General features: G+C 28.3%; 2 protein-coding genes and 1 pseudogene across 2 annotated transcripts; all 3 read right to left on the minus strand.

The window, feature by feature from the left end:
- Positions 1–191: 191 nt before the first annotated feature.
- Positions 192–1410, minus strand: LOC107430228 (dirigent protein-like). The gene has a single exon (XM_016041044.4). It carries the CDS (start codon positions 1254–1256, stop codon positions 687–689), a length of 570 nt encoding a protein of 189 aa, XP_015896530.3. The 5' UTR covers positions 1257–1410; the 3' UTR covers positions 192–686.
- Positions 1411–2707: 1297 nt separating this feature from the next.
- LOC107430226 (disease resistance response protein 206-like) lies at positions 2708–3660 on the minus strand. Its single transcript, XM_016041042.4, has one exon. It carries the CDS (start codon positions 3571–3573, stop codon positions 3001–3003), a length of 573 nt encoding a protein of 190 aa, XP_015896528.1. The 5' UTR covers positions 3574–3660; the 3' UTR covers positions 2708–3000.
- A 7733-nt stretch (positions 3661–11393) lies between these two features.
- Positions 11394–12262, minus strand: LOC107430219 (dirigent protein 5-like; annotated as a pseudogene).
- Between the last annotated feature and the right edge of the window lie 386 nt (positions 12263–12648).

Raw genomic sequence — 12648 nt, forward strand, 5'->3', positions numbered from 1 at the left:
CCAATTAAGGTGCAAGGAAAAACTTATAAGTTGGTCTTCTCAAATAATTTATCTATTAATGAAGTACATAAACTATCTATTTATTATCGTTTTTATTCTCAAATGTACACCTTAAATTATATACCATATATTATAGCTTTAATTCATTAAGTCTGCCTTTAAAAAAAAAAAAAAAAAAAAAAAAAACCTATTGCAGGGGATTTGTGCTGTTTCAATATTGTAACTTGAACATTTTCTCAATGAATATAAGCTTAGCTTCAATATCAAAACTAGAGGAACTGCTAATTTCAGTAATTCTAGTCAATCAAATCGAAAACCAACAAATTACATAACTTTTGAACTCATTACCCCAAAAAAAAACACATAACCAAATTGAAAAACCAACAAATTACATAACTTTCGAATTCATTACACACAAAAAAAAAAAAAAAAGAAAAAAAAAAAGAAAAAAAGAAAAAAATTACATAACCAAACTCTTCTTTCGGATACTACAGCTCTATGCATGATCTGTAACATCAAACACTTAAGAAGAATATAAAAACAAATATAAGCAAAACAAAAAAGAATATAAAAACAAATAAAAGCAAAACAAAACCCACATGCAGATTACTGCTAACTAGTCACATATATATAGTTAAACTCAATTAGGTCGATCCGACTGTATATATATATATATATATATATATTTACCAACACTCGTACAACTTGATATCGACTCGAAGTCTGAAATAAACATCACCCTCATAAGCATCAGTCATCAAAGTAGCAATGCCTCTAGCCATGAAGAAATCTCCAGTACCGCCCACAACCGATATATCCCTCGTCTTGTTCAACGGATCGGCCCCGATAAATTGTAACGTTCCCTTGTGATCAGTGGAGTTGAACCAGAAACTGAAGCCAAGCCAAGCAGTGAAGTAGTCTTTTCTGTCATATATGTAAAACCCTTGAGCTCGACCAACGGGTGGTGAATGCAGATTGCTGTCCAACGTAATTGGATCGTCGAAAACTACCACATTGCCAAAGTGGTTTTTTCCTGCCAAAATGGTCTTGGTCCCCCAAGGCGGTGAACCTACAATGGCTGAAGTTGCATTCTTTGAGTTGTTGCCATTGTAGATAATGTCATGGAAATATAATACCAACCTCTTACAAGGCCTCCTAGAGTACTTCTTTCGAGTAGGACCGGATGATGATGTAGATCCATTTATGAGTAAGAAGAAGAGGATAAGAGCTGAAATTGCAAGTTTTGGTAATTTCATTGCTTTAAACTTGAATGAATAATGAGGTTGAGACGTATACAAATTGGATGTTATGCTTAATTGAGTGAAGAAATTGTATACTAGGGATGTTTATATATGTATATATATATATATATATATATATACAACTTTGTGAGGTGCAATTTGCTGTATAATATTTACTAATTAAAAGCTTGGCTTTAAAGGCAATTTTGGTGATTACCTTTATTTATAACATATTATATACGTCTGTGTGTGCCAGTTCATTGTGTGTGTTAGCTTCATATGTACAACTATCCATAATCATTTAGAAATGGAATTTTCTTCTTTATTTTAATTGTTTAACCGGTTGTTAATATCCTTCCCTCTGCATTCTTTTGAACCAAGTTGGAGGGTGAGAATAACACAAATGTTAAACTAGTACCAGTTTATTTAAGAATGCTGTAATGACCCTGGAACTTTGTACCTAACCCTTCTCTTTGGTTTAGAGTTCGAATTTGGGAATTATTTTCTGAAGAAAGTTGTTACCTGGGGACGATTTTATAGCTAGTTTTCTTTAATCTTTCTCCTTAATCTCCAATTGGGTGAATCAAGATTAATTAATGTGATTGAATCTATAGTTATGCAAGGACAAGTTTCTGCATGTTAGAAATTGATTCACTCAAGATTACTGCAACTCGTTAATGAAAAAGGGAAAGAGTTTCAAAATACACTCAAACTTTGATGAAATTTATAAGAAATTAATTTTAAAATCCTCAACCCATGTTAGCAATGACAGATGTCATCATGAATCTCGCAATTACAAACAAAAGGTTTTCTATTAATTTTTCACTTAATGACATGCTCTCTCCAATTGAGTACTGTACAGAACTTTGATTAACTTTTTATCCATATTTATTTATACTTTGAATTTTATAAGTTTTCTTTCTTTTATTGAAGAAAATTAATATCAGTCTTTTTTTTTTTTTTTTCCACACTTGAAATTAATGTCCCCTACATGGTAGTTTACTAGTATAACCAAAATTTTGACTCTTATTTGTGGTCTCACATTTTTATTTATTTATTTATTTTTATTTTTGTGGTCATTTTGAAGCCTAAATGAGACGTTTGTGGAAATGACTAAAATCAAAGTCCCCTGTTCTCCAATTGACTAAAATTAAAGTAAATTAGCACATTTATATCTAATGTACGAAACGGTGAGTCGTTCATGGAAGCAGAGACGAAAGAATACGTTCCATATTTAGAACAGAGTGTGTCATTTGTGTATTAAAAGTAGTCCAACGAATAGAAACAGAATTTCATTATCTTGACCTGGTGTTGTGTTGGACCATTTGCTTAATCAGAAATTAATTAATAAGATAATATGTGTAGTAAAGAAAGAGTGAAGGATTAACAAATCAATTAGTTTATACCAAAGCTTATTATTGGTAAAGTACCAATACTATTTCTAAAAAGTTTGATACTCTCTCTAGTAAAAGGTGCGAAAAGGGTCAAAATCAAGCAGGAATATTAGCTTTATATCTATATTGAATTACAGGATAATGATAGTACTGCTATTGCTTTTTTTTTTCTTTTTTATGCGATGAAAATCCTCCTTACATAATTTATTAGTTAATTAAGCACCATGTACTTCCAATCCAAACATTTTTCACTCTTAATTAGAACTACGTAAACACAAGGAAAAACAACAAACTCGAAATGCCCCTCAACCCTTGTAGATCAAATATTTCAATATGATATGAGTTTGGCCATATATATATATATTTTACCAACACTCATAAAATTTGATGTCCACCCGGAGCCGGAAATAAACTTCACCTTCAAAAGCATCAGTCATGATAGTAGCAATTCCTCTATGCATGAAGAAATCTCCGGTGCCTCCCACAATCGAAATGTCCCTCGTCTTAATCAAAAGGGGATCGGCTCCAGCGAAACTTATAGCGCCATGTCCATAATCTGTGCTGTTGAGAGCAAATGTGAAGCCAAGCCAAGCAGTGTAGGTGTTCTTGGTGTCGTATATGTAAAAACCTTGTGCTCTTCCAACAGGTTTTGAATGAAGATTGTTGTCAACAGTAATAGGATCATCGAAAACCGCTATGTTTCCGAAATGAAATTGACCTGCCAAGATGGTTCTGTTAGCTCCTTCAGGGGCTGCAACTATTGAAGAAGTTGCATTAGCAGCGTTTTTGCCATTGTAAAGAATGTCATGGAAGAAAAGGACTAGCTCTTTGCATGGTTTGTAATGTTTCTTCTTTAATGGGTAGGCTGAAGATAAGGCAAGAATCGTGAAGAAGAAGAAGAAGAAAACAATAACAATGGAGGAATTTCTCGTCCTCATTATTGAATATGAGATTTTGGGAGGATTAAAAAGTGAAATGGTATTTTTTTTTTTCCTTTTTTTTTTTTTTGGGTGGAACTTTTTGTGTTTGTTTTACTCCTTAGGATGCATGTCCTTATATAAGATTTTTAGCACTGTATAGTGAAATGTTGTGTGGTAAGTATGTTTATCTAGTGGCAAAACAAATTTTTTTAGATTCCATACATGTCTTCCTTAGTGGACTTTTCTTCTTCAGCTAGCTGACATAAGCCACCTACCGCTTCTATGTAATTAAGTAAATAAATTTCATTATTTCCAGTTGCTCCAAAATGGATATAAATATAACAAATAAAGATGAAGTATGATTGATGATGATAATTTTGGCTCCAACTGGCCTATTTGGAAGGGACTCAGGGAAGTGCTGGCTAGTGACAGGTACAGGAACAATGGGGTTTGGAAATCTATCTCTGGAATTTCCAAAAGGTATTTCACTGTCAAAAGACTTATCTACCTTTATATATAAAAAAAAAGAAAAAAAAGAAAAAAAGAAAAATAGAGAAAGATCTCTTTTAGCTTATCATGATCAGGATGAGAATGAACGCATACAATTAATGGTTGGTTTAATTAGTACAATTTGTGTGTTAATCATGTGATTATATTAATTAATAAATTCACTTTGCATACATGTAATGTTTCCTGGCTTTACTTTATTGGAATTTTTATTTTAACTTGCGATCCATTATAAGGTCAACGCACTTGAGATTAATTATAGTTTATTTTTACTAAATATTAAAATAATATCAAGTATTGAGGACTTTTACTTTCATTCATTTTACATATGGCATTTTTTAAGTTATATTTTACACTTTGTAGCACTAGACTATCACTACTAACAAAATAGACCTTTTTAGTATAAGGAATCTGTTAAGAAATTTTATTTGATATTTTATAAATGAAATACATTTAAATAAAGTTCCCAAAAAGTATATTAGATTTTTATGGTCTTTTTTGTGAGTCCACCCCTCAAGTCACTTAGAAAAGATGTCATAGACTTATAAAAGTCAATTATTCATCCTCTTTCGTTTTTGGGGGTCCTTTTGAAATTATGCTTTAATTAAAAATACTATAAAGAATGAAGGAAATGAAGAAAAAAACAAAATTGAATATCTTTTCAACAGAAACTTTTCAAAGGTTTTAATATTTATTTTAAATACGTGTCAAGGTAAGAACTTATAATTATTTTGTGGGAGCCTGCTCAAGCAATGACAGCTAAAAAGCCTGAATGTCTATTGGAGAGAAATTCAAATCTATCTAAGCAATTATTTATTTATTTATTTTTTAAATTATTGAGTGGTATTCATATAGTTTTGATATATTTTTACATTCTGGTTAGCAGAATTGAACCATGTATATAGTCATGCGTAATTTTTGTTTCTTTTGGTAATTAAAAGCAATGACTTTCAGAAAGAATTTCGAAAGAAATCTTTTGTGTCTTTTGTGTCACTAACACTGATTAAAACCTTCCAAGCTCAACAGAATTCCAGAACTTTATGCAAACTAAAAAGCAAGTTCATCAATATTCAATTTGAATATTTTATAATTATCAACCAAAAAAAAAAGAGAAAAATTTGAACATTTTAAAATTATCTATAGTACGTACCCAATTATTGTTAGTTTGTTGGTGAACCTGTTTTCAAGTGTATATATAAAGACAAATGATTTCTAATTTCTTGATTCTATTGTCAAATCTTTAACAACTACTATAGTAACGTAGAGACCGCTTTTTTATTTTTATTTCCAACTTTTTTTGGAATCTACTTTTATGGAGATTGCTAAGCATTAAATAGCCAAATTCATTTATAGTCAACACACCTTTCTTCAACTATTGCTTTCATTGCGCAGAGCATGAAAATCAACTATCTAAAAAGCGCATATTGAATTTTCCAAAGTTTGGTATTAATACTTAAGCTTAATTATCCAAAGGTTTAATTAAAACATGCTTAGTTATTGAAAACCAAGGGCTTGTAAAATGAAAAGAGTTATAATAGTATTAAAGTAATCAAGAAAAATTAAAAGTAAAATTAATTAACAAAAAAGAAATTCTTTATATGATGAAAAAGAGAGAGCAATATCTGGGGGGATTAATTTGAACAATACAAAGATTAAACATATCTAAAATTATTTTTATATTCTGTGTTTGACTTGACATCTCAGCAAACACAACTAGCGAACTAGCTAGCTAGTGATATACTTCAAAAATTTTCAAATTAAACACTGTTTATTTGCTTAAATTAATTAGCTTCTCTTTAATAGTTGTTCTTGATTAATTATTAGCGTATATAAACGCAATAATAGTGCAAGTACGCAAAGCATGGTCCTATGTCCTTCTCTAATTAAATTAACAAAACCAAAAATAAAAATTTGAAATTTCTATTTCGGTGGGAGATTGGTGGAGGTAGGTGTTGATTTTTGGTGGTCCAAAAAGTTGGTGGTTGGTAAGCTAAAATTATTAATTTTCTCTGTCTGATAAATTTTCAATTAATATATACTTTGATGTTAATTTAGTCCCAAAACTTTGCCAATTTAAGTTTTGAAGATCAAATATAAAGTGAGTTTTCAAATATATATATATATATATAATACAACTATACAAGCAAGTATAAAATATGTAAACGACAACAACTTATAAAGTCGGCTCCTTATTAGTTGCAGTGACATCTTCCCAACTCCACCTCCACTACAAGAACTTCCAATTAAGACATTCTAGCTACCACCTAAGAAATTCCAATTACACAATTTTCTGTTTGTCACTTTTCTCTATCTGTGAAAATTTTTACTTTGGTTTTTACCCCAAAAAAATATATATATATATTTTTATTTTGGTTTCGAACAATAGAGAGATTTTTTTTACAATACTAAAATAATTTTAAACAGTTTCATAAAAATTAATTTTATTAAATTACCTTTATCTTCTTCTTTTTTTATTTTCACTCATTTTTTTTTATAATCAAATTCCACCGTTGTCAATTTGAAGGTCAAATATCTTGTTCACTTTATTGAACTGCCGAGAATGGAGGCCAAGATGTTCAAAGGTTAGGATTTCTTATTTTCCTATATGACTCTATCATTCATTAATAAAAGGCAACGTCATCGGAATCTCAAGCTCCTTTATTGGCATATGAGCCTTACCAAGCGCTTCCACCAAATGAGGAATCCAAACACATTAACAAGAAAGCCATTAAAAAACGAAAAAAAGAAGAAGAAGAAGCTACCAAATAGTAAAAACCCTTTATTTTTTACTTTTAAAAGTTCTAATAAATGTTCTCTCTCAGCCTTCCACGATAATGGTGTTGAAATTCGCTGGATGGGTAAACGGAACTGATCTCCACCGTTCATCTTGGTCGGAAATGCTGAAATTCGTGTACAGCATAATCTCCTCTCAATATCATTGGAAAAAGAGAGCATGTGTTGGAAATACTGTCAGAAAATTCCCTCTCGCTTTTTTTTTATTTTCAACACAAAAACATCATCCAGGGCCGCCTCAAAAATTTTTGAGGCCCTAGGCAAAAAAAAAAAAAAACAATATTTGGGGCTTAATTGAATATTATTTTTAATAAAATAGATTTTTTTAATAAAATCTATAATTTTTTGGCTTTTTAATGCAAAGTTATTATTTACTAATTAAATTTTTATATTCAAAATTTGATAATAAATTTTTTTTAATGGATAAAATTGTTAAATTATTTAATAGTTAAACATAAACAAAATTTTATTATTTTTAATTTTAAAAAATTTATTTTCACGTAAGCTACACTAACAAAAAATAATACATCTATGCACTGAAAAAAAAATAATTTTTTATGAAGTTTAATATCTTAAGTGCTATTTTTATTTATAAATTTATTTTTTCTTTTAGACTTTTAGTTCTCAAAATAAATTTAATCAATTATTCGAACTAAGATATAAATAAAAAAATGAAAGTGAAAACTAGAGAAACACAAAGTCTAATGTTTTATGAATCAAAAAAACAATTAGTAAATAATTAAAATCATAAATTTATAGAAAATAAAAAAAAATTAAAAATATTATGAGAATGAACAATATAAATTCATTAAAATTAATAATAACTTACAAGTTACTTTTTCTTTTAGAATCATCTGGATCAAACTTATAAATTATATAGGTTGGATATCAAAATTAAACAAATATAAAAGATGAGTGAACGAGAAATGATAAAAATAAGTAAGTTAGGTAAGAAAAAAGCATAAACAAATTAGGAAAAGTTTATAAATAAAAGAAATATTTGACATGTTTTTCTCTCTTTTTTATCATTAAAATCTAATCAATTATAGAATATAAAATGTTTAATTGAACTTAATTAGTGTTATTTTCAAAAGATAAAAATAATTAAAAATAATTATCTTAATAAATGATCAATTAAAATTTATCTAAAAAAATAAATAATCAATTAAAAATAATTTAAAACTTTTTTTTTTTAAGTTAAAATTCTTATATTTCCAAAATAAACTAATAATCATATTCTATTTGATAAACACATGTACATATCATATCTATAGAACTCTATTTAATAAACACATTTATATATCATATATATACAGAATTCTGTTTAATAAACACATGTATATATTATATACGTGGAATCTCTTTTGGGCTCCAATAAAATGAGCCCTAGGCACAAGAGATTGGGAGTCTGAAAAAAATGACAAATAATGGTTCTACATCGGCATTCAAATACAGTATAAAAAAGAAAAAAAAAAAGAGAAAATTTAATGATTAAGGTTTTAAAAAAATAAAAAGGTATTTTAGTACTGAGTATGAAACTATATAAAATTATTTTTTATTGCAACTATAAATTCTCATTTGAATATTTTTAACTTTTCAATACTTGAAGGATATGTATAAAATCCATAAAATAATTAAATTTTTAATCCAATAAATCTAAAAGCTTAAATAATTAAAAGAGAAATAGAAATAATGGATTATAATAAGCAACGAAATGTAGTCATCACTTTACAATTTTTCTTTTTTTTTTTTTTTTTTTTTTGGCAACGAAAATAGTGTTATTTGATGTACCTCCTTATATGTATAGCATGGGAAAAGACCAAGTACTGCTAAAATTAATACTATAACGCAAAGTTAATTTGGTACGCTGTATTGTATTAGCTTGTTTTGTATTAATTGTGTTATATTAGTTTTTGTTGTATTAACCTATATTATATTTCTACTATACAATATTTGGTGCATTACTTGTACAACAAACTTCTATAAATTGATATATAATATTAAATATTTTTAAAAAATTAACTTTAAAAATTTTAAAATATAAAAATGAATGGCTTATGATTTGAATGATAGTTATTATACTAAGTAGGAAAAGTAAACAAAATTGACTTTTTATCATTGATTTTGTATTATTATTTGCTATTTATTTAAATAAGTATATTGTTAATTATGCATTTATTATTTTTTTTGATATTATTATTACTATTGTTATTATTATTATTACTCATGAATAATAACAACATTATCTAAAAGTGTATATTATTCAAAAAATTTTAAAAATTAACTTTTACAGAAGTATCATTCACATAATAGTTATCTCATGAATGTATATGTATATAACAAAAAGAATTAAAAAAAAAACCCAAAAAGCTTTCGTTTAAAAAATAACTTTTGCAAATAAAATAGTTTTCACAATATATATATATATATATAAGGAAATTCTATGGTGAGGATGGCCCGTATGAGGACCGCAGTATTAGTGACAGTTTTTCATAGTATTAATGATGGTTTCTTATAAAATCATCACCAATATTATGAAAAACTGTTACCATTATTGTGGTTCACACCATAAATGGACTATATATATATATATATGTACAACATATTAAAGTAAAGCTAAAAAAGAAAAAGAAAAAACTGAGGAAGAAGAAGAAGAATAAAAAGAAGAAGATAAGGAAAGAAGAAAAAAAGGGCATCAGTGGAGCTTATACAAGCTTATACTACTCCAACACCATATTGAGAATGTGACATATAATGCAGAAGGTGGGTCCAGTATTAGGTAATGCACCTTGATTAACGTGCTTCCACTCGTCAAATATTATATTAAACCATACAGATTTTATACGTGGCACTATTGTTTCCCATAAAGAAAAGTTCGAGTGGGAGCTTAGTGGTTAGCACACCACAGCCCGGCCAGTAGACGCTGGGTTCGAGTCTTGGCGGGGAAGGGGATGCCTTGGGGCATAGCCCCAAAAAACAAAAGTAAAAAAAAAAGAAAGTTCGAATTTCCAACTTTCAAAATAAAATTAAAAAAAAGATAAATAAATAAATAAAAAGCCTTCAGCTCCCTCAAATGTAATCTTGATTGGTCAATAGGCACGCAAAACTATTCTGTTAAATTAATATATATACTTTTCAATTAGAGTGAATGATTTTTTTGATTGAATTGAAAAATTATTACTTAATGTTAGTTTGAGAATGCTTTTTCATTAGTATTTATTTCTTAAACTATTATTTTTTTTTAGCTCTTTTATAAAAAAAAAATAATTTATAGCTCTTTTATAAAAAAATTAAAAAAAGAAAAAAAAAAGTACTTTATGTAAGTAGTGAAGAATGTTTGGTTATATACAACTCAAAAATGGTTTTCAAAATTGGGGAATGTTTAATATAGAAGTTTTTTAACAAAATTTTTTTGATAAATAATCTAAGTTTTTGAATTAATTTAATTTATGATACATATTTGTTTTGTTTAATCCCTTAAATATTATATATCATATCCAAACACACTATTTTTTGGGTAATTATCACTGTTAAAAAAAACTTTATCACTGTAAAAAAAAAAAAATTAACAATCTTTCTCTCTCCTAAATTCCCAATCCTTTTTCTCTCTCTTAAATTCTTAACTATTCCATAGCTAAGCTACAAATTTTAGCAATGAAATATATATATATTTCACAGAAAAAGAAGAAGAAGAAATATCTATATATATATGCATATATATATATATATATATATCTTAGTTAGGGCCTAACCTCCTTCTTGTGTCGTGTTTTAAGCCTCCAATTACCATTTACAATTCATTTTTGATATGTTTACTGCTTTGTCCACAATTATTGACAATCCATGAGAGTGCTCGTTGCCATTGGAATTCTCGGACTATTCATCTTCTCTTTTGTTTTGTGTCTTTCAATGGGATCATACCAATGCTTTGGATTTCAATCCAAGATTATCCTTTGGGATTAGTTTATTCTCTTGGTTGGTTGCTATACTTATTTTCATTAATTAATTTTCACCCATAACCAATTGCAAAAACTTAATTTGGCATTACTAAATCATCATATATGGACACTATTATAGTGAGTTTGTTTCTCACATAAAATTGTAGCATATATAATTACTTTTAGAATCTTGATATAAACACAAATGAGAGGCTAGTGGAACTCAGCTTTACTAGTATTATCACAAACACTAAACTTGCTCACTTATTTAATGAGACTATTACAAATATATGTAGAAAAGAACTTTCCAATGATTAACAAACCAACTATATATATATGGACTGTTCTATATACCTAATATTTTTTATCACCGTATTTGAGAAATCATTTTAACCATAAAAACAGTGTAATCCAACAATTAAAATAAAACATGAATATAAAATTTTTTAATTTCTTATATTTTTTTCTACTGTTGGATAAGACCATTTTAATAGGTATCATAGTTTTTCAAATAAATTGGTTAAAAAATCTTGGTACGTAGAACCCCACCCCACACAATATATATATATATATATATATATATATATATATATATTTTGACTAGTAACATTCATACAACTTGATATCCATTTTAAGGCGAAAATAGTTGCTACCCTGAAAAGTATCGGTTTGAAAAGTTGCAATCCCTCTAGCCATGAAGAAATCGCCTGTCCCTCCAACCACTGACAGGTCCCTAGTCTTTGCATACATCAAATCTGCACCTATAATATTTGGTGGTCCCCTTATAGTAGCTGTGAGTTGAAGACCAAGGTATAGGAAAACCAAGCAGTATAGTCTTCCTTCATGTCATAGAAATAGAAACCTTGAGCTCTTGCAACAGGACGAGAAAGCAAATGGTTGTCTTTCGTAATAGGATCATCGAAAACGACGAGCATACCGAAACTGAAGTTGCCAAGCCCTGTGGAATTTGTAGCTTCAGCGGATGTTTCATTTCGAAGGGGATGTCATGGTAATAGAGCACCAACCGTTTGCATGGTGCTTCTTTTTTGATTATTGACTTCTTGTATCCCAAAACAGAATGGGTTACCATAGTTAGGAAGAAAAGAAGAATGAGACAGTTTTTGTGTAGGAGCTCTTCTTCATGATCAACATCTTTACAGTGATTATGGCTTGTAGTTTGTCAAATAGGCTAGCCAGCTTAATGGAATTTATATTGAAGATTTGAAGTGAAAACTCTGTTGTTTTATGGATATAGATTTCAATAAGGAATATATGCAGTGCTAGTTCTTGTTCCTGTTTATATAGTATGTAAGGTAAAGACAATGGTAGGTAGTGTTAAACACAAAATAACCTTGTTAAGTGAGCAAGCATCAGTTTCATGGAGTTAAGAGATATTTCAATTTTTTTTTTTTTTTAAATTTTCTTCAAGCTGTGAAAGTTCATGTAAGATAAATTTTAAATAAAATTAGTTAAAGGAAAAACTATAAGATAATCAATTATTGAAAAGTTGGTAATATAAGCTTTTAACCCATATTTCTAAATCTTATGTTATTGTCAATATTAAGGATTTGTCTTCTCTGTTTCGACATCAGTTTACTTTTAGTTGAGGATGTTGACTATATATCCAACACTATGGAGAGGAATATCCAAGTCAAGTGGGTATAATCCTTGTCAGCTAGGCCAGTTTGGTTAAAATTTTTAGCAGAAGCAAATATAATAGAAAATAATAACTCTGAATTGTTATAGCCTAGAGGCAGAGCAAGGGAAAATTACAGAACTAGTTGGAAGCAAAAATGTTACTTGTTTTCGTTTTTCAATTTTTGCTTTCCACCTTTTTAAATTATTTTTTATTTTT

This window comes from Ziziphus jujuba, chromosome 6, assembly GCF_031755915.1.
Source record: "Ziziphus jujuba cultivar Dongzao chromosome 6, ASM3175591v1".
Lineage (NCBI taxonomy): Eukaryota > Viridiplantae > Streptophyta > Magnoliopsida > Rosales > Rhamnaceae > Ziziphus > Ziziphus jujuba.